The sequence below is a fragment of the Punica granatum genome, chromosome 2, assembly GCF_007655135.1.
Source record: "Punica granatum isolate Tunisia-2019 chromosome 2, ASM765513v2, whole genome shotgun sequence".
Classification (NCBI taxonomy): Eukaryota; Viridiplantae; Streptophyta; class Magnoliopsida; order Myrtales; family Lythraceae; genus Punica; species Punica granatum.
The window spans coordinates 42,235,397-42,254,528 of NC_045128.1; the positions used below are offsets into that span (position 1 = coordinate 42,235,397).

The 19,132-nt window shown below is 40.8% G+C and overlaps 4 protein-coding genes across 5 annotated transcripts; 3 read left to right on the forward strand and 1 right to left on the reverse strand.

The window, feature by feature from the left end:
* Nucleotides 1–124: 124 nt before the first annotated feature.
* LOC116193469 lies at nt 125–2,767 on the forward strand. The gene is made up of 5 exons (XM_031522177.1): nt 125–377; nt 502–574; nt 1,038–1,102; nt 1,509–1,618; nt 2,115–2,767. The coding sequence occupies exons 1-5, from the start codon at nt 264–266 to the stop codon at nt 2,392–2,394; spliced, it is 642 nt and encodes a 213-aa protein (XP_031378037.1). The 5' UTR covers nt 125–263; the 3' UTR covers nt 2,395–2,767.
* A 917-nt stretch (nt 2,768–3,684) lies between these two features.
* LOC116197292 (protein disulfide isomerase-like 2-3) lies at nt 3,685–7,749 on the forward strand. The gene is made up of 9 exons (XM_031527386.1): nt 3,685–4,055; nt 4,414–4,572; nt 5,032–5,145; nt 5,499–5,656; nt 6,266–6,365; nt 6,479–6,655; nt 6,743–6,888; nt 7,071–7,217; nt 7,313–7,749. Exons 1-9 carry the CDS (start codon nt 3,924–3,926, stop codon nt 7,485–7,487), a joined length of 1,308 nt encoding a protein of 435 aa, XP_031383246.1. The 5' UTR covers nt 3,685–3,923; the 3' UTR covers nt 7,488–7,749.
* A 1,428-nt stretch (nt 7,750–9,177) lies between these two features.
* On the forward strand, nt 9,178–13,483 carry LOC116198016 (probable lipid-A-disaccharide synthase, mitochondrial). 2 transcript variants are annotated; one of them, XM_031528315.1, is made up of 9 exons: nt 9,178–9,562; nt 10,105–10,204; nt 10,340–10,445; nt 10,540–10,763; nt 10,938–11,013; nt 11,325–11,563; nt 11,669–11,895; nt 12,085–12,264; nt 13,033–13,483. In XM_031528315.1, the coding sequence occupies exons 1-8, from the start codon at nt 9,330–9,332 to the stop codon at nt 12,257–12,259; spliced, it is 1,380 nt and encodes a 459-aa protein (XP_031384175.1). In that variant the 5' UTR covers nt 9,178–9,329; the 3' UTR covers nt 12,260–12,264; nt 13,033–13,483. The 2 variants fall into 2 exon arrangements, with proteins under 2 accessions (XP_031384175.1, XP_031384176.1); XM_031528316.1 differs by having other exon boundaries at nt 13,062–13,483.
* Nucleotides 13,484–16,763: 3,280 nt separating this feature from the next.
* LOC116194999 (protein NPGR1-like) lies at nt 16,764–18,888 on the reverse strand. The gene has a single exon (XM_031523944.1). It carries the CDS (start codon nt 18,455–18,457, stop codon nt 16,892–16,894), a length of 1,566 nt encoding a protein of 521 aa, XP_031379804.1. The 5' UTR covers nt 18,458–18,888; the 3' UTR covers nt 16,764–16,891.
* Nucleotides 18,889–19,132: the final 244 nt, after the last annotated feature.

The window sequence follows — 19,132 nt, forward strand, 5'->3', positions numbered from 1 at the left end:
CGAAGCATTTGGATTTAGATGCGGACCCACCTTAACTTTGGGCTAAATTACTTGGGCTCGTCCAGGCCCATTTCCATCTCTCTCGGCCCATCGATTATATCGCAGAAGGAAGTGAGTGAGGGAGTGAATTGCCGGCCGGGAAGAAGAAAACCAAACCAGTTTGAAAATGTTTCTCCGGTGGAGGGGAGGGGAAAGGAATATCGTATAGCTCGAGCGCTCTTGAGCTCTCTCATCTCTCTCGCTCTCTCTGCGGAGGAATCGGAATGCAGCGGCTGAGGAGAGGGAGCTCGGTGCTGAGCTCCCTGTCGGCGCCGCTCCTCAAGAAGAAGGCCCTCAATTCATGGGCCGCCGTTCAGGACACCTTCCTCTCCACCAAGGTCTTACTACTACTTGCTGATTCTTCTATTCACCTCAATTTCCACCGAAGTTTAATCAGCGAACGGTTACCATGGCGGATTGTCTTAACTTTTTCTTTTTCTTCTTCTTCTTCTTCCTAAAAAGGACACCTTTGAGAGGCATAGGGTGGTGTTCACGGTCGGGACTTCGATTGCATCGGTGGCGACAGCATGGGCCGGTGAGTTCTGCTGCTGCTGCTGCTAATATGCTTCAATTCTCTTCCGTTTTCACATCAACCTTTCGATTTTTCTCGGTGGGATATGGTACCTTTCTTTCACAATTTGATGTCGAAATGGGTTCTGATCATCATCCTAGTAGAAGGTTGAATTTGATTTAATATCAGATTTTCAGCAAGAAAGAATTGGCTATACACCTTTCTATGGAGTAGTTATAGACTCGGTGCTGATTGGTGAAATGTTATCATCACAAGGAGGATTGGATCGAATCTTCTAGCTCGTCTTCTTCTTGATAGGCAGGGGATGCTTTTTAATTTTTTTTTTTTGAACCAATTTAAGATTATTTTGATGAGCGGTTCTGCTATTACAATTGCTTTGAGGTGCAAGTTTTTGCATTCAACTGATCCAGTTTGGTACTTTCAGTCTTTGACTACCTTTAATTGGATTTTCATCACCATCATGCAGGATATTCTATACGACACTATCATGAAACAAATGTCGATCGAAGGCTTGAATCAATAGAAAAGGCTGTAAGTGTTTGTTGCCTTCACCTGGTAATCAATGAATTATCTTATGTTCGAGGATATATGCTGTGAAAGATCCTTATATGTGTAATGGATTGTCGCTAGTTGTCTAAGATTGCTGGATAGATATATTTTTTGGCTAAGTTGTGCACTCTTATATTTTACCAGGGTTGATCCCATCTTTCCTGTGTCTAATGGACAAATTTATTGTACTTCTACAAATACTAGGTAGAGATTGTCTGCTGCCTTAGGATTTTCGTTACCTTGAAATAGGAGTATGCATGGATAATGATAAGTTCTGGGTTTATGCCGTTTGTCTCCCAGTCCAATATTCCCAAGTTCATGTTTTCTTGTTCTCTCCTTTATCTTGGCGTTTTTTCTTGATTGAAGGAAAGATGTTTTTCCTTGGCAGATGAAGAACAATTATCATCTTGACCATTCTGATATCAAGAAGATTGTTGACAGAGAGAGCTCCAGTTCTGCTGCTTGTTTTGCCACTGCTGCTACCACCTTAGTTATTGGGTTTGTACTCTGAACGTCTTTTATCTTACTTATCTATTACTTATCTATTAATGAGGCGCAAAAAAGGGAGAGAGTGAGAGAGAGATGATTGCGTATCTGGAAAGTTAGGAATGTTACAGCTTGGAGATATTCTCATCGAAATAAGACTCTTGTAAATTATTTAGGCATTTATTCAAGTGGATGGGTGGAGAATATGTCTTTTTGGCAGCTGTGCAAAATGCACCTTGGTCGGATGGTAGTTGGGAACAATGGAATCATGGCATTCCTTAGATTTGCAGTGGGAAGTCATACTTTTAAAATTGATCTCCAGTTATCTTCTTTAGTAACTTAAGGAGGGCTGTACTGGAATCTGGATCACTAGTACTTTTAGATCTGCAAAGTTAGTATTTTAACTTGAGAATGAGAACCATAATTTTTGGAGGAAAGGAAGGGCGAGAAGTGCTTTACTGCCTTAACATTAATGTGTTTGTTTAACTCCATGTTTGGTGGATTGCAGGTACGCCTTGGGCTGGCGAGGTGGAAAATGGTATGCAAACAGGAAGCTCAAGAGGGAGCAGATGAAAATGCTGGGGCAGATGAAACCTAAAAGGTGGCAACTGCTCGGTCAGATAAGGCCTAAAGGCTGGAAACTCCAGTTCCTCAAGAGACCCTTATCGAGATCTCGAGCACCCGAGTCTCCTCCTAAAACAGTATCTGACAATAATCTACCAAAAGACATTCCTGGAACTTATAGGACCGGAGAATACCCTCCGTCTTGCTCTCAGTTGCAGGGGTGATTCCTCCATTGACTGGGCATTCAGCTGTCCCGATGCTGCTGCTCACTCGCTGTTACAAGTCTATTTTTCCCTTGTATTGAGAGGTTACTTCTAGCTTTTGCATCAGTCCCATATGTGTCGATGTAGGCGATATGAAACTGCATGTGGAAATGCCGAAGTAGAGGCTATTAGTTGTTTCTACTGCATGGGGTCGTATGAATGATTTATCATTCTGGTTGTCTTGAGCTGTTCGTGGACTTCGTAGACAACTGACAGTTATGACATTTTTGAAGGGGTTGCGCATCAGAGCATAGGAATATATATATATATATGTATGTATGTATATATATGTGGAAAATGAAGAAAACGAATTATTCGCAGAAGCGTCTCTAAAGATCTGCAGTTACTATTTATTAGCACCGCATTTCGGGACAATAGAAGCCTATGATGCTTTTCTCTTCCCCTCGTCAGGCCGTTTCATGCTTCATAAACATTTTATGCTGGTATTGGATTCCACCAAAAATGGTTGAACGCGAACCCTGGTGCTGCTCAATACTCCAACCCCCGAGACAATTCTGATTCGGTTGGTTGAGTCAAGGTCAAGGGCAGCTTGAACTCCGGTCTATCCGACTCGTGAAGCTTGAAGTCTGGTTGATGTAAATTGGCTTGAGCCACCCAGGGCAATCTGGGTTAGGCTTGGGCCGAACAAGGTCAGGATGATTGAATCTCACAAGCACCCAATAGTCTGATTGGCTATGATAATTTAGAAATAGCAATGCACACGAGATAATAATTTTTTTAATTTACTCGAAATATAAATACAGTCATAATATAATATATATAAAGAAAAACTTATAAAGTTTTTTATTTAGGCTTTGCTTGACAAATGGATGATTTCTTTAACTCTACTCTACTTTAATTTTACTTACATTCAATTCAACAATATAATTATTACTTTTTTCAATTTTTTATTTTAACTATCATTGAATTTAATTTTTAATATTAAATTCTTTCAACTATTCATTACTTTTTCTGTAATTCAACTACACAATCATTACTTTCTTTCAATTATTCATTACTTTTTTTTTTCATAATTCGACAATACAATCATTACAATCTCAAATAAAAATAATTATTTGTAGTTAAAATGAACACTTTATTTTCAAATAAAACTTTAATTTACTTTGGACACGCGTTCTAGTATTCGAAATTTTAATGGATTCCGATTCTTTTCTTTATTAGAAGCAAACGGTGTCGTTTCCGCGGACAGCGTAAACTAATAAATAGTTTCTCCTGCTATATCCCGTCTCATCCATCTCCCACGTCATTAATTTCCAAGTATCCGACGTGTAAATCTCCTATTGGTTGTCACACGTAGCACCGGCGCACAGCGTGAAGTCCCACACTGCTTCTTCTCCGTCTTCTTCTTCGCCGCTGCATCGCGAGGTTTCTTCTCCGATTAGGAGCTTCGAACAACCTACCGAACGAGAGGATCAAACCGGTCTCTTCTGCCTTTATTGATTCGCCATTGATAAAGAGAGAGCACGGGAATGTATAGATCTCAGTCGCTGCCGTTGACAGGCTTATTCATCTTATTTCTTTCCTCTTTCAACCTCTCCCATGCACTGTACGGGTCGTCTTCTCCGGTCGTTCAGCTCAACCCCTCCAACTTCAAGAACAAGGTATGTCGGTTTTTCTTCTCTCTGATCCGCGGAGGCTTCCATCGAATTGCTTTGGAAAAGCTCAATTAGCTGATATTTGAGATAATCAGATGATCTAGAGCTGCTCTTTTCTCATAGAGTTCTTAAGTTCCCGATCTCGAGTCCGTGCTAATTCACGCCCGCAAGTTAATTTAGGACACATAGCAGGAAACTCGAGCTCCGTTGTGGTATTTGTTTTGGTTAGCATACAAAGCTTACATTGATTTGGTTCTCCTGGAAATTGTACCACCGACTAGAGATTTGATTATTGAGGACACTGCCAGCGAATTTGGCTAATTTTCTTGCTCTGGTTCTCATTGGCCTTTCTCTGTTCTTGCAGGTTTTGAATTCGAATGGAGTAGTTCTGGTCGAGTTCTTTGCACCATGGTGCGGTCACTGTCAAGCTCTAACTCCGACATGGGAGAAGGCAGCGACTGTTTTGAAGGGGGTTGCTACTGTAGCAGCCTTAGATGCCGATGCACACCAGTCCCTTGCGCAGGTTTGTTTTTAATCAAAATGTTTTCCAGTTAGGCGATCACTCTGGTTAGTTCAAGTTTTCATGCCTATCATTGATTGGCTGCAACTTTCTAGAACTCCTGTTATACATTCACCACAAAAGATCCTTTTCACGACGTTAATTTGAACATTCGATTATTCTCTCGACCATGAGGGGTATAAAACGCTAGATGACTAGCATATCAATTATGTCCTCAAAGCTCTTCAATATTGAATTTGATAATGGTTCGAATCTTGTTGTAGTAAGTTCTCCAACCTTCTATTGTGCCCTTGCTAGTCTGTATGTATCTTGGTTTCGTATGTTGTTTGCATATTATTCCTGATGATGACTCATGTATCTTGTAAAGTAAACTCTAATTGGTATTCAAGAATCTATAGAATCCACATAACAGTTCCCTTAGTGAGTATTCTCGTATTTGTAACATCTTCATCTGATCCACAGGAATATGGAATCAGGGGATTTCCAACCATAAAGGTGTTTGTACCTGGAAAGGCTCCTATAGATTACCAAGGAGCTAGGGAAGTCAAGCCTATAGCAGAATTTGCACTCCAGCAGGTACGTTGTACTTCCTCTCTTTTTGGGGGATATCTGAGTCAATTTTCCATTTCCTTAAGTCATAGAAAGTTTTGGAGAGGCTTTATTTATAAATCAGTTTTGACTGACGCTGGCTGTAAAATTCTAAGGAAAATATCATAAATATGTACTTGCAGCTGTAAAATAAAAATTGCATCGATGGAAAATATCATGGTCCTGACAATGACATGGTGCAGATTTTCAAAATGTATCCCATTAATGTGTAGATTGTGTGAGTGCAGTGCAGAACTATCTTCATTTGTGCATTGATTCCTTATGTGATATCTTACCTGTTTCTACCAAAATAATTCTAAATGTTATGAGTTGTTCTGCAGGTGAAGGCACTACTAAAGGATCGATTAAACGGTAAAGCAACTGGAGGATCAAGTGATAAATCTGAACCTAGTGCATCTGTTGAGTTGAATTCTCGCAATTTCGATGAGTTGGTGCTCAAAAGTAAAGAACTCTGGATTGTGGAATTTTTTGCACCTTGGTATGCACCTTTTGTTGGTTCACTTGTAAAATTTTAATTTTGTAAAGCATCAAGTGTAGCATTCTACTATCATAAGTAGCGTCTCTGAAGTGACTGGACATTTGAAGCTTTCTTAGGTTTTCTAACCTCGTATAGAAGTGGGGAGGTGTGATATTGTTAGCCTTCCCCATATTATAAGTGCCAACCTAGTTCTATATATACAGCAAAAAAAGTGTCAGTTTTGGCATTATTCCAAGGATGTACAAATGATATGGGCACATTGTTGCATTGCTTCCACCAATAGAAGCATGTAAATATGACGTTAGGGCGCTCACTGTTGCATGACTTGCAGTGACTCCAGAAGTTTTGTAGTTATGTGAGCAAGTAGACTACATTCTTTGATCTTATAGGGTTCAATCTTATACCATCCTTTGTTGTACTTAGAAAAGCGTGAATTTTAGCTGACCTAGGCAAAGTGTTAATTCTGAGTCAAAGCTTGGTTAGGAACCGTAGAATTATGTTAAGATGTGAGATTTGGAGTATACTAATGGTTTTTGATATGAGTACCTTGCTTATATATTTGTTCATAATGACATGATCGTCGTCAAATTTTGTTCTTTCTCTTGGAAGGTGTGGTCACTGTAAGAGGCTCGCACCTGAGTGGAAGAAAGCTGCAAATAATTTGAAGGGCAAGGTGAAGCTAGGACATGTTGACTGTGATTCTGAGAAGGTAAGCTTTTTAGCAAGAGAATCATTTCAGTGAAATCTATCATTTTCCACCTAGTTAAAGGAACTCATCTTGATCTTGATATTGCGGTGGTTCTTACGTGCTTGAAATGCCAGTCTTTGATGAGCAAATACAATGTACAAGGATTCCCGACCATTTTGGTCTTTGGTGCTGATAAGGAAAGCCCCGTTCCTTTTGAGGGTGCTAGAACTGCCTCAGCTATAGAGTCATTTGCTTTGGATCAACTGGAAACAAATGTTGGCCCCGCTGAAGTGATTGAGCTGACTGGTCCAGTAAGTTCACTTTCTGGCAATAATTTTTAAGTAGTACTCGATTGAAGGTAATTTGTACTGAATGCTAAGCCATATATATCATTGTAGGATGTCATGGATGAGAAGTGTGGCTCGGCGGCCATCTGCTTTGTCTCTTTCTTGCCTGATATCTTGGACTCCAAGGCAGAAGGGAGAAACAAGTATCTTGAAACGTTGTTGTCTGTTGCAGAGAAGTTCAAGAGAAGTCCCTACAGGTAGGTAGTTAAAACAAGGTCCATTCGTTTGTTGTTTGTTTCATTATCAGGTTATTGTCCTGCAGTCAAATCTTTATTTCCTTTGCTTTGATACATTACATTTCCGTCTCTCCATTTAAGAGGGAGAATTTTTCTGCTACTTAAGTATTAGAAGACTGAACCGACTCTACTGTCTTGTACAGCTTTGTTTGGGCTGCTGCTGGTAAGCAGCAAGATCTTGAGAATCGTGTTGGTGTTGGTGGGTATGGATACCCGGCTATGGTAGCATTGAACACGAAGAAAGCTGTATATGCCCCATTGAAGAGCGCGTTTGGGGTCAATCAAGTCACGTAAGCGTCGATTTCACACTTGAACAGGAATACTACGAAGTGAATTGACTTCGTATGTTAACATAAGTGTATATTTTTTCTCTTTTATGTCTCAGTGAGTTTGTCAAGGAAGCAGGGCGAGGAGGAAAAGGAAATTTGCCTCTCGAGGGAACCCCAGTGATTGTTAAGAGTGAGCCTTGGGACGGTAAAGATGGAGAGGTTATTGAAGAGGACGAGTTCTCGCTCGAGGAACTCATGGGAGAAGATGCTTCGAACAAGGATGAGTTATGACCGGGTTGAGTTGGAAAGTTTGATAGGGTGCAAGATGACGGGGATGGAAAAAGGGATAGAGTTCGAAGCGCCTGTTCGATTTGGACACAGATGAGGCTGAGATTGATTGTTGCAGAGTAAAGCTAATCGTGTTTCGATACATTGTCGTTGTGAACTATTTATTAGCTGATGACCTTCGAGAATGCATTTGGAATTATCCCTTTGACGAACTTACTTCCGAAATAGTTTATTTCTATCAAGTTATTCGAATCGAATGGGGCTAGGTCAGTATATGTTATGAGAAAATATTCTCTACTCTGAAAAATAAGTCTTATTTTGAATATAAGTTATATATTATATGTGAAAAAGAAAAATTCAGCCTAAGTGTGGGTCCACTGTCATCTCAAATTCTCAATGTGGCCATGAATAAATTATCTTTTGAGATAAACTTTTATAACGATGATTTTTTTTTTTGCTAAGCGGTCCAGGCTTCGTCCGATTAATTTCTAAGGCTCTGTGAACTTTCGGCGGCGTACAAATTAGGTAATCATGTCAAAGGCGCTTTGGTAGTCCCAAGGGAGTTCGAACCGAGATCGGGTGCAAATTTAGGCGCACCTTAATTACTAGGTCAATGGTTACTTTTATTCACGATGTTACTCAAAAGGAGCAAAATACAGAGGCCAATGGTAGACGTCGCATCATTAGTTATTAGATGAATTAGTTTTTATTTAATAAAAAAATTATTATTCTTAGATATGATTAATTACCTAAAAAAATATATACTTTTCACTTTTTCTTAATTCTAAAACGAATTCTTTTTCTTGATCTAAAAATATATAAATTATCAAGTTGATATATACTAATATTAACATAAAGTCATCTTTTTTTTAAAAAAATTATTGACGAGGCCTCAACGGAGGTCGTCACCTCTCAATCGAGGTAGCCTCCGATGACATATGTCCTTGTCGATTCTAATTGCTGGGGTGGTGTTCATTGATGAGCTCTTGCACATCGACCCCTCTTCCTTTCTTTCTCGAATTTACTTTTTTTTTTTCCCTTAACTCCCAATAGTAAAGGCCTCACGGGGGGCTACTATCGCCCTTGTAGAGTCAATAGTGACTACTGAGGTAGTTGGCTATCCCAATCGAGGGTGGCGGCCAATAATTTCCATTTAAATTAAAGAAAAAGTTAACATGTGCTAATGTTGATATCAAATTGATAGTTTCTGTATTTTTAGGCAAAAAAAAATTCATGCTAAAATTGATAAATTGTGAAAAATTTATAGTTTTTAGGTATTTAACCCTCTTAAATATAATTATATATTTATTAAAGTAGAAAATTTATTAGATGAATAGTTTTTATTTAACAAAAAAACTTGTTATTCTTAAATATAATATATATTTTTTAAATAGTATAAAATTTATTTTTGATAAGAAGATGCATTATTTCGTGAGATAATAATAATTTTGCTAATTTTGGGACATCTTTAAAAGTACATTTCTAAGGTTGTTTACCTTATATATCCCAAGGGAAAAAAAAAAGATGTTCACTTACCGTACCGTCAATCTGTTGCTACTCCTTGGTGCACCATGCACCCAGATCGAGCGTGTGGGTCCCCCCTCTACAATCGTAGGTGGGCGTCTCCTACACCAGGGCCAGGCTAAAGTTCATACTTCGAATGAAGCGAAGTTTCACGCCTGTTCAGGTCGATTGCACGGATGAATGATATCATAATAATGCCGCGAAGCTCAGAGCAGTAGCAGCTTCCCGCTCAGAGCGAACTTCGTCGTCTTCCCCCAACTCCACCAAATCCACATCTATACTTCAGCCCTCAGTCCGGATGAGTTAGATGATGTACCGGTGATGATGTTGAGATTGAGAGCCGGTCCTTGTCTGTGCCTGTCGAGACAGTTCGCGCTCGCGGGAAGATGTGCGTCGGTCTCGAGCAGAGCAGTTGCAGATATGGCGGCGGAGGACGGGGAGCTGAGGGTGTTCATCGTTGCCGGGGAGGTCTCCGGGGATACCATCGGGTCTCGTCTCATGGCTTCCCTGAAGAATCTCTCTCCTTTCCCCGTCCGCTTCGCCGGTGTCGGAGGGTAATTTCTTTCACTTCTGGGATCCTCAGATCATACTTCAAGTTTCAAATTTCAATTATCATCTCGGAAGTATACGTTAAGCATTGGTCACTCGCAACATGGAATTACAGCAAGCAATCTTCCGCTGTACACTGAGGTGGGGGATTCCGATTTGTCGGATTTAGTAATCCTTTGCCAACTTGTGATTAAAGAAGAGAACTTGATCGCCGATCCCCATGGGTCATCTTTTCTCGGCGTCCACCTTGAGCTCAGGACATAGGAATCTGCTGATGCCTGTGGGCTAGAATTTATATTGAGACACCGGACAATGCCGCTTTTATGACTCATTAACGGCTGTTCGAAAACGATCTTTGAGTACATGGCTACCATCCTACTACTGGTTGTTGGTGCCAACTGTTGGTTATTACTGTTTATGCAAGAAACTTACTTGAAGGTCACTTGGCGAGATATATTTGTCATTGTCTGATTGCTTTCAGGATTTTGTTAACTAAGATGTATCCAACTCCTGCGATTTTTGATCAAGTAGTCTTTGGTTTTATCAGGTCCATGATGTGCAACCAAGGACTGACTTCCCTGTTTCCAATGGAGGACATTTCGGTGATGGGTATCTGGGAGTTATTGCCACATCTTAGAAAATTCAGGGTAAGCTGCTGTACACATGTTCCGCTATTGATGTCGGAGTATATGCCGATATTTCCTCAAATTTTTTTATTTTCCTTTTAAGCTTCGAGATGTTCATGGCTTCGCCAATTTAAGTTGATGGTCTAAACTGGACAGGTGAAATTGAGGGAAACAATAGATGCTGCTATTCTCTTTCAGCCTCATGTTGTAGTCACCATTGACTCCAAGGGCTTCTCTTTCCGTCTTCTAAAGCAGCTGCGAGGTATTTCACGAATCTTAGCATATCCCATTTCAAATTATTTCGCGATATTTATGGTGGAATGGCACATCCACACTGGGATAGGATTGTTATGCAGATAAATATGATCAGCAGAGACTGGGTGGACCGATACATTTCCATTATGTTGCGCCGTCATTCTGGGCATGGAAAGGTGGTGAGAAGAGACTAGGAAACCTAGCCAAATTTGTGGACCATATCTTTTGTATACTTCCAAATGAGGAAGAAGTTTGCAAGTTAAATGGACTTGATGCAACTTTTGTGGGACATCCCTTACTGGAAGATGCTCTGGAGTTGAATCAGGTCAACACCGATCCCTTTCCAAGAAAAAAAAGAGAGTAAAAAATGAATCCTGAGCTGAATTCACTTATAGATATGCTTCATGGCTGTTTTCACTGGATATTGTTTTTTCTTTGGCTGTGAAGTAGAGATTGTTCGCCAAAATTGATGCTCCGCCTCGGGAATGTCTATTTTCAGGAAAGGGATAACCTAAGTTGTTTGAAGTTACTTGGGAACTACGAGGCATTTCGAGGTGAATACAAAGTGCCTTCAGGTAATGCAGAAACATCTTCTTAGCTTTTTCTCTTGTGGTTCTAATCAAACGTAGAAACTGTAGAATAGTGGCTTCAGAGTGCAGCTTTTGCTTTGATAAAAAACACAGAGCCATTCGAAAATGATTCAGTTCATTTATTAGTGCATTCAATTATATCTGAGGACACTTTCAAGTTTCTACCTGCCCTCGAAAAGTACATATCACAAGATAATCTTTACGTGTACGTATGTAGTGATCAGTGTCAGATTTGAAATCTTCCACTTCTGAAATAAGCAACCATCTGTTGAAATACTTTATTATTTGGTATATAGGAGCCACAATCATTTCCTTGCTTCCTGGAAGCAGATTGCAAGAAGTATCTCGGATGCTTCCCATTTTCAAGAATACCGTCAAACTGCTGAAGGAGCCAATTCCTCAGCTGTTACCAGTGATCCATGTGGCACCTAATCGGCATGTAGAGAACTTCATTGATGGGGCTGTTCAAAATTGGCCTGTGCCTGTGGTTTTAATTCCTGGAGGGAAAACTCAGCTGAAATATGATGCTTTCAGTGTGAGTCCTCCCTTTTCTTCTCTGTTAACATAACACTGTCAATCTCTGAGCGCGTTATACATCTATATGTTGTCAACCATAAGAATTCCATCCAATTCTATGCAGGCAAGCAGAGTTGCTCTATGTACTTCGGGGACAGTTGCTGTTGAGCTGCACCTTGCAAGGCTCCCATGTGTGGTTGCTTATCGAGCACATTTCCTGACAGAGCTGTTCATTAGATACAAGGCAAAGATGCCTTACATCTCCCTCCCCAACATTCTCCTGAATTCACCTGTTATTCCAGAAGCTCTGCTTCAAGCTTGCACACCCGTGAGACTAGCCTCGTTACTCAAGTAAGATTTCTCCCCATATATTGTATTACAAGCTGAGTGTGAAAAATAGCGATGTCTTCCTACATGAACATCTACCTTTTTCTTCATTCCCTTTGAATCTAAAGAGGTTGGCGTTTCCATAAGTATACCGACACAGATTTCTACAGGTTAAAGCTTTCTCATGCGCGATATTTGGTGAAAATATTGTAGGGAGTTGTTGCACGATGAAGGTTGTCGTGAGAAACAAGTTGTTGCTGCTGAGAATGTCATTAGGCTTCTATGTCCTTCAAAGAAAGCTCTCTATGAGTCGGCGCAAGAAAGATGTTCTGGTTACGCACCAAGTTCAATAGCTGCATCCACTATATTACACTACATCAGGCCTTGATGAAGGTGACTAATTATGACTTCATCCTACTTGTCGGTTCTGATTCTAGTATTTGCTAAAAGAGCTATATGTCTTACTTAGGTTTTTCGAACAATAATGCCTACTAAAATGATATTGTGGTGATGCTTACTTTCAGTTGTCTCTTATAAGGCATACTATAAATGATCATAAAAGGGGCACCATTCACCTCTACACATATGTACAAGCACTATGGGAAGTTCTCCGGTCCATGAATTGGGTCATCTGTGAACCCCTCAAGACCATCGGATCATGAGCCCCACATTTTCCCAACGGCCTTGAGGGGTTCATGAACAGCCAGTTCATGGACCTCAGGATTCCCCGAGCTCTATAGCTGTGCAGTAGTTCTAGATAGTCTGTACATTCTAAATAAGTTTGAACAACCAGTTATGAATTCAATTGTAAATGGTAACGATAGAAAAGGTAAAACTTGGTCAGCCATACTTATATATATATATATTTTATTTATGTTTCACTTCATGATTTACTTGACAAAAAACTGAGTCCTAAAAGCAGTCTGCAAATTTTATATGGAAATTGGTGTCTGCCCGATTTACTTGACTAAAAACTGAGTCCTAAAAGCAGTCTGCAAATTTTATATGGAAATTGGTGTCTGCCCGATTATGGGAGGTCATTAACAATGAAGTTCTTACAAGTTACTGATAAATAGCCCCTGCTGTCAAGTAACCTCGTTAAATTTTATTTTCTTTCCTGAGATTTTACAATTCGCTCATGCAAATGAGGACCAATATCAGGGCCGTGATCCTCTGTGGCTGCTATGCAGTCATGCTCATGTTTGTTCTCCTGGCGGGTCAGAATTCTGCCGCCAGGCTTCCCCTGACTGGCGGAACCGGAAGTCAGAAGGCGTGGCTGAAACCGTGGCCGCCCGCACCGCCGCCCTGCGTGGGCAAGGCCTGCTTGGGACAGCCGGTCAATCCACCGCATAGAGGATGCTTTAAGAAGGATAAATGCAGAGGTAGCCCCCCGGCTGGGAAGATGGCATAAACTAGGAATGAGATTTTGAAATAAGCAGAGCAGGAAGCAGTAGTGAAGGAATTGCACTTCCGCATATATACCTTCATATTCATGCGCGCTTGTCATGGCTTGTTGTTCATGAGTTTTTACTGAATCATCAGTAAATTTAATTATACATTGCCTATTCGATTTCTTCATTTCTTAATATACTACAAACTAATTTTCATTCGACGTTAGCCTAGCCAAACAGGAGAATCCGGGGGTTTTTTCAAATAGAATTATGGAGAAATTATTCTGTCTCAAAGTATAGTGAAAAGGAAACAATAAAATTCTTTTATTATCAAATTTGTAATAATAATGTGCGATTTGACTTGTGGCAATTCGTGTTTTCTACCTCCACTCGCCAAAGTAATAATCTCATGTCTTCAGTTTCAGACGATTGAGTTTTTCGGTTTCTCTAATGAAATTGACATAAATCGAGAGCGTATGTTGTCTTAAGTTTCACTCCTTCCCTATTTGTATGAGATAATGTTCCACATCAGTATCACCCGATTCACAATTTCTTTCTTTATCTTATGAGTATTTTAACTGTAATGGGGAACGTAATTTTTTTTCCCGTGAATAGTTTATGGGGTGAAATATGACATAATCTATTTAATAATGATGCTAGACATTCAATCTATTTAATGATCAAGTCTTAAATTTCGCCAAGTATAGACAAAATCAGAAGGGTTATCTAACAAACAACATATGGTAGGCAGTTAGACAATTTTGTACTATTAGATTAAATATGTGCATTACTATGCCCTCATCAGCACCCCTTTATCTTAGTAGGACCGTCTGTGCCCGTAAGGATATTGATCCATACTCCTTCATACCTTCAATTTGACCCATTCAGCTTCTCGATCGAGGCAAGAGAAATGGCTGCCTTCAAGGGCGTGAAGCCAGTGAGCCTTTCATATGCTTTTTGTATCGTCTTCTCTCTCTTGATCAGTAGCAGCTTGAGGGCACGAGCCATCGGTGTTGCTGCAGCTAACGGGCCATTCATAGGCTATGATCCAATCAGGAGGGGCCAGGCCCCTCCCTGCAAGGAACCCAAATGTTTGCCTACTCCGTTGAATCCACCTGGGCGAGGCTGCAGCAAGATCAGCCGATGTCGAGGCGGCCTGCCTTCAACAGCGCCAGGCCAGTAGGCATCAAACTAGCCTCAAGCTCCAAGCAATAAGGATTACAAATGTTCCGAGTTTTATTAATTACTACTAAATATGTCTACTTTGGAAGAGGAGTGTAAACTCATATATATATATATCAGTCGCTTAGCTAATTCTTTTTGGATTTATAAAAAGGTCCATAAGTTTTAATTAAAAGGCAGTTATATGGCTGATTTATGATGGAGATAGTGAGGACAACATGAAATTATTTCCTCTAGAATTGCAAGTGAGACTCATAATCACAATTGCAATCTCAAGAAATTTAGGACGGTGGCGATATTTAGTTCTGACACTACTCATATCCTTATTAGCTATTAAAATTTTTATTAAAATATTAGACCCATAAACTTCTTTTTTAACCAAAAAAAAATGTGAATGGCAATATACATTGTCTGCTTCATTTTTGTCCCCTGTCGAAGCTCTACTGCTCAGGACTTCAATGATGTTGTAGTCGAGAGGACTAGTAACATAAGCCACGGCAAGGGATACCGTCCGTTGCCTTGTTAATTATTGCCTCATCCATCAAAATACGCACTCCTGAGACAACACTATTGACATATGTCGACCCATCATTTTTTTTTTGGTGAAAACACAATATTTTGTCAAATTCCTATTTTTAGCATGATTTTTCAGACAAAAAATGCACGGCCTATCTTTTTAGTTCTAAATCAAGTACAATGTTAAATTTTTCAATCATTTTAACAGTAACGGCTGACTTGAATTTAACGGTACCACGTGGCACAACATGATTGTACTTGAAATATACATATAATTTTAATCTTAATTTGCTTAAATGTATGATATTAATTGATAGATGCACTGATTTTTGGGCAGAATGATGCATGCACCTTTTTTTTTTTTGGTAGAATGACACATGTACTTTTTGCCCAATGTATTATAGGCCCTTCTGATTCATTTATCAAAAAAAAATTGTTTTTCTCTACAAGAACCTCATATATGCACACGTAACTCTGTTTTTTGTGCGACCAAAGTCAGAAAAGAATTACGAGTTCCCAAGTGTTCAATAAGCAAGCAACTGAGAGTTTCGATGACAAACTCTGATCATTCAAAAAGTTAATAGTGTCATCGCCTTCGTGTTTAAGTATGAGAATGATACATTCTCCTGAATTCACCTGTTATTCCAGAAGCTCTGCTTCAAGCTTGCACGCCCGTGAGACTAGCCTCGTTACTCTGGCAAGATTTCTCCCAATATATGGTATTACAAGCTGAGAGTGAAAAATAACGATGTCTTCCTACACGAACATCTACCTTTTTCTTCATTCCCTTTGAATCTAAAGCGGTTGGCGTTACCATAAGTGTACCGACACAGATTCCTACAGGTTAAAGCTTTCTCATGCGCGATATTTGGTGAAAATATTGTAGGGAGTTACTGCACGATGAAGGTTGTCGTGAGAAACAAGTTGTTGCTGCTGAGAATGTCATTAGGCTTCTATGTCCTTCAAAGAAAGCTCTCTATGAGTCGGCGCAAGAAAGATGTTCTGGTTACGCACCAAGTTCAATAGCTGCATCCACTATATTACACTACATCAGGCCTTGATGAAGGCGACTAATTATGACTTCATCCTACTTGTCGTTTCTGATTCGAGTATTTGCTAAAAGAGCTATATATGTCTTACTTAGGTTTTTCGAACAATAATGCCTACTAAAATGATATTGTGGTGATGCTTACTTTCAATTGTCTCTTATAAGGGATACTATAAGTGATCATAAAAGGGGGCGCCATTCAAGATGCCTCTACACATATGTACAAGCACTACGGGAAGTTCTCCGGTCCATGAATTGGGCCATCTGTGAACCCCTCAAGACCAACGGGTCATGAGCCAGTTCATGGACCTCAGGATTCCCTGAGCTCTATAGCTGTGCAGTAGTTATAGATTGGCTGTACATTCTAAGTAAGTTTGAATAACCCGTTATGAATTCAATTGTCAATGGTAACGATAGAAAAGGTAAAACTTGGTCAGCCATCCTTATATATATATATATATGTATATATTTTTATTTATATTTTTATTAAAATTTTCATTTGGACTTATACGGACTTGGGCTTATATCCACTTAAAAGCTCAATCTAATAAGTGGTGGTACACAAGTTTCATATAAACCCATGGATATTCTTTTTCTTTTTCGATATGGGATTTATTCTATTTTACTCCTCAACACCCGCCCTCACGTGCAACGTGTGGTCTATTTATGCTTACACGTTGTCACGTGCCCTTAAACACCCGCCCTCAACAATTGACCTTGAGCCGGGTTCATCTTCCTTGCTCAGGTGAGGGGAGGACTAACACGAGGCGCACTCTTAGCTGCACTCAGACATATTGGGCTTGGCGCTGTGTAGGTGCGCACACTCGCGTGGGCGCGCTACGCGTAACCTGCGCTCTGATACCATATTAAATTTTCATTGAATTTATACAGATCTAGACCCATATCCACTTAAAAGCTCAAGCTGGTCAAGCCTTTCAACCTTATTCAGAGGGAAACCTACAATCTCTCTGGCATCAGGAAACCGCTTCTCTGCAGAGAGTATGAGGGAAATTAACTTCCAACATTTCCCTGAGTTGCCCTCGACCATATCTGAGCACACCATCATGCTATCAAAAGCTACATCGAGATTCCTCTGGACTGCGTTCTCAAGCCCGAGGCTATACATTATTAGAGGATCCTCTTTCCCTTCAAGAACTGCTTCATTAAGAGACCTGAGAGCCTCTTTCTGGTATCGAACCCTCTCGGAGTCTGATACAGAGATTCTTGCCGCTTGCCCGTAGCATTGTCCAAGTAACTTATGGGCTTGGACCAAGAAATGCTTCATCTTACTATCACCCAAGCTGACTAATCCACGGGCAAAATTTATCCCATCACGCGCATGATTTGGATCTTCGGAACACAACTTTGCACCTAGAAGAGAAGAATGCAGATGAGGCCTGCGCTTTGCCTCGGATGGGACCGAAACCTTCTTCAGAAGGTTAATGGATGTTTCGTTCTGACCTGAAGAAGCATTGCAGAGCGCAAGATAATACCACCGATCCGCTCGATCATATACACCAGGCAAAACAAGCTCAAAATGCTCTGCTAATAACTCGTATTGTCCCGTGATTGATAGTGCGTAACTTAAATGGTCCATAATTTCTTCGTCCCATTTTATCTGCCCAAGAGCCACCTTCCTCATGAGAATCAAGAACAGAAGTATAGCTTCCTCCGTGTTATTTTCGGTAGTTCTCAGGCCCGCTGCTTTGTGACTCGTTTCAATCCCACCGCCACCGTAGAGCAGATTTGACCCCAACTTTTTCTGAATGCTTGCCAGTTTCTCAGGATCCAAATTCCATGGCTTGGTAAGAGCTCTCCGATAAGCGACTATGGCCTCGTCTAGGGACCCAGCCCTTGTCCAGAGTTCAGGGAGCAACTCTAGTGCCTTGTGCAACATCTCCTGCAACTTGCAATCTTCAGCACCACCCTCGGGCAACCCATTGGGGAGTGCCGACTCGACAATATCCAAGATCATCTTGCACTCTTTTGCAGCCTCTGTGTAACGCGCAAGTCCCTCTAGAGATCTAGCTTTGAGTAGTATTGCTTCGAGAAGGAGGCTTACAGAATGCATTGACATGACACTAGTGGGAACATTATTGATGGCTTTGTTACGAGGCTTCCTCCGTCGGACCCTCTCGTAAATAGCCCTTGTCATTCTAGAAGACAAGCCCTGACTGTCGATCCCTTGAAACACCTGAAGGGCGGCATCATAATTCCCTCTTTGACACTCTAGCCTCCCCAACAAGGCTCTTGCTTCCTCGTAGTTTAAGGAAAGAGCCTCTCTGAGAGAAGACTCGACTTCGTCGACCTGGGTGTCATCAAACTTAGATTCCCAGTCACCGGTTCTCGAGGAAAGTCCACTGGCAGAGAAGTCACGAGTGGCTAACGACTCCGGAGATTGTGGGGGCTCTTCGAACTTGAATTGCTCACCAGAGCAAGAGCACAGCATTTTCACCTGAAGCAGCTGAAAAGAACTCGTCTTATGAGGCGAAGTACTCGGGTGATCGTATTCACTCTGCAAACCTTCGAGTTGAATCTGAATCTCACACGCGCGCGAGAACGAGAGCGAGCGCGCGCAGAGTTTCAATGGCCAAGGGGCTCTATTTTCAGTTTCAGAGACTGCCCAGAGATTAGTGTGATGAATGAATGGCTTTCAATGTTTTCCAGTTTTCCAGGATACAGAAAACAGCTCTTCTTGAGAACTAACTGGAAAGGCCTCACTCAGATCAGCAATATGTTTTCTTGTTTACCAACTCGAATGAATGAGCTGAAACCACTTTATCTCCTCCTCAATTTCCGAATTCAAGCAATGGACATTGGAGGAGACACGCATGAACATCATATCACAATATGAACAAACAAAGGAAGGATTACCCAAAAAAAAAAACAGAGCTCTGAGGAAATTCTGCGTCAAAAACACGAACGGGACAGAGGCCCCGTTATCGAGACAGGAACAGAAAAAACACACTCTGCGAATGGAAAAGGACGAGACGAATGAAGGAGAACAGAGAGCTTTGGACTGACTCGCCCAAGACAAAAGCGAGGAGCTCCTCAGAGCTCAATCACACTCTCACTCACTCACTCACTCACTCACCGCATGAAGGAATCATGAATGTGGGCACCG

Excerpts from the sequence above, each read along its gene's own strand:
- LOC116198016 (XM_031528315.1), top strand. The coding sequence starts at position 9,330 with ATGATGTTGAGATTGAGAGCCGGTCCTTGTCTGTGCCTGTCGAGACAG. Across the intron at positions 10,205-10,339 it reads CACATCTTAGAAAATTCAGG|GTGAAATTGAGGGAAACAAT; the intron begins GTAAGCTGCTGT and ends TAAACTGGACAG. Across the intron at positions 11,896-12,084 it reads AGACTAGCCTCGTTACTCAA|GGAGTTGTTGCACGATGAAG; the intron begins GTAAGATTTCTC and ends AAAATATTGTAG.
- LOC116194999 (XM_031523944.1), bottom strand. The coding sequence starts at position 18,457 with ATGCTGTGCTCTTGCTCTGGTGAGCAATTCAAGTTCGAAGAGCCCCCA.
- LOC116197292 (XM_031527386.1), top strand. The coding sequence starts at position 3,924 with ATGTATAGATCTCAGTCGCTGCCGTTGACAGGCTTATTCATCTTATTT. Across the intron at positions 4,056-4,413 it reads CCTCCAACTTCAAGAACAAG|GTTTTGAATTCGAATGGAGT; the intron begins GTATGTCGGTTT and ends CTGTTCTTGCAG. Across the intron at positions 6,656-6,742 it reads TGATTGAGCTGACTGGTCCA|GATGTCATGGATGAGAAGTG; the intron begins GTAAGTTCACTT and ends ATATCATTGTAG.
- LOC116193469 (XM_031522177.1), top strand. The coding sequence starts at position 264 with ATGCAGCGGCTGAGGAGAGGGAGCTCGGTGCTGAGCTCCCTGTCGGCG. Across the intron at positions 378-501 it reads ACACCTTCCTCTCCACCAAG|GACACCTTTGAGAGGCATAG; the intron begins GTCTTACTACTA and ends CTTCCTAAAAAG. Across the intron at positions 575-1,037 it reads GGTGGCGACAGCATGGGCCG|GATATTCTATACGACACTAT; the intron begins GTGAGTTCTGCT and ends ACCATCATGCAG.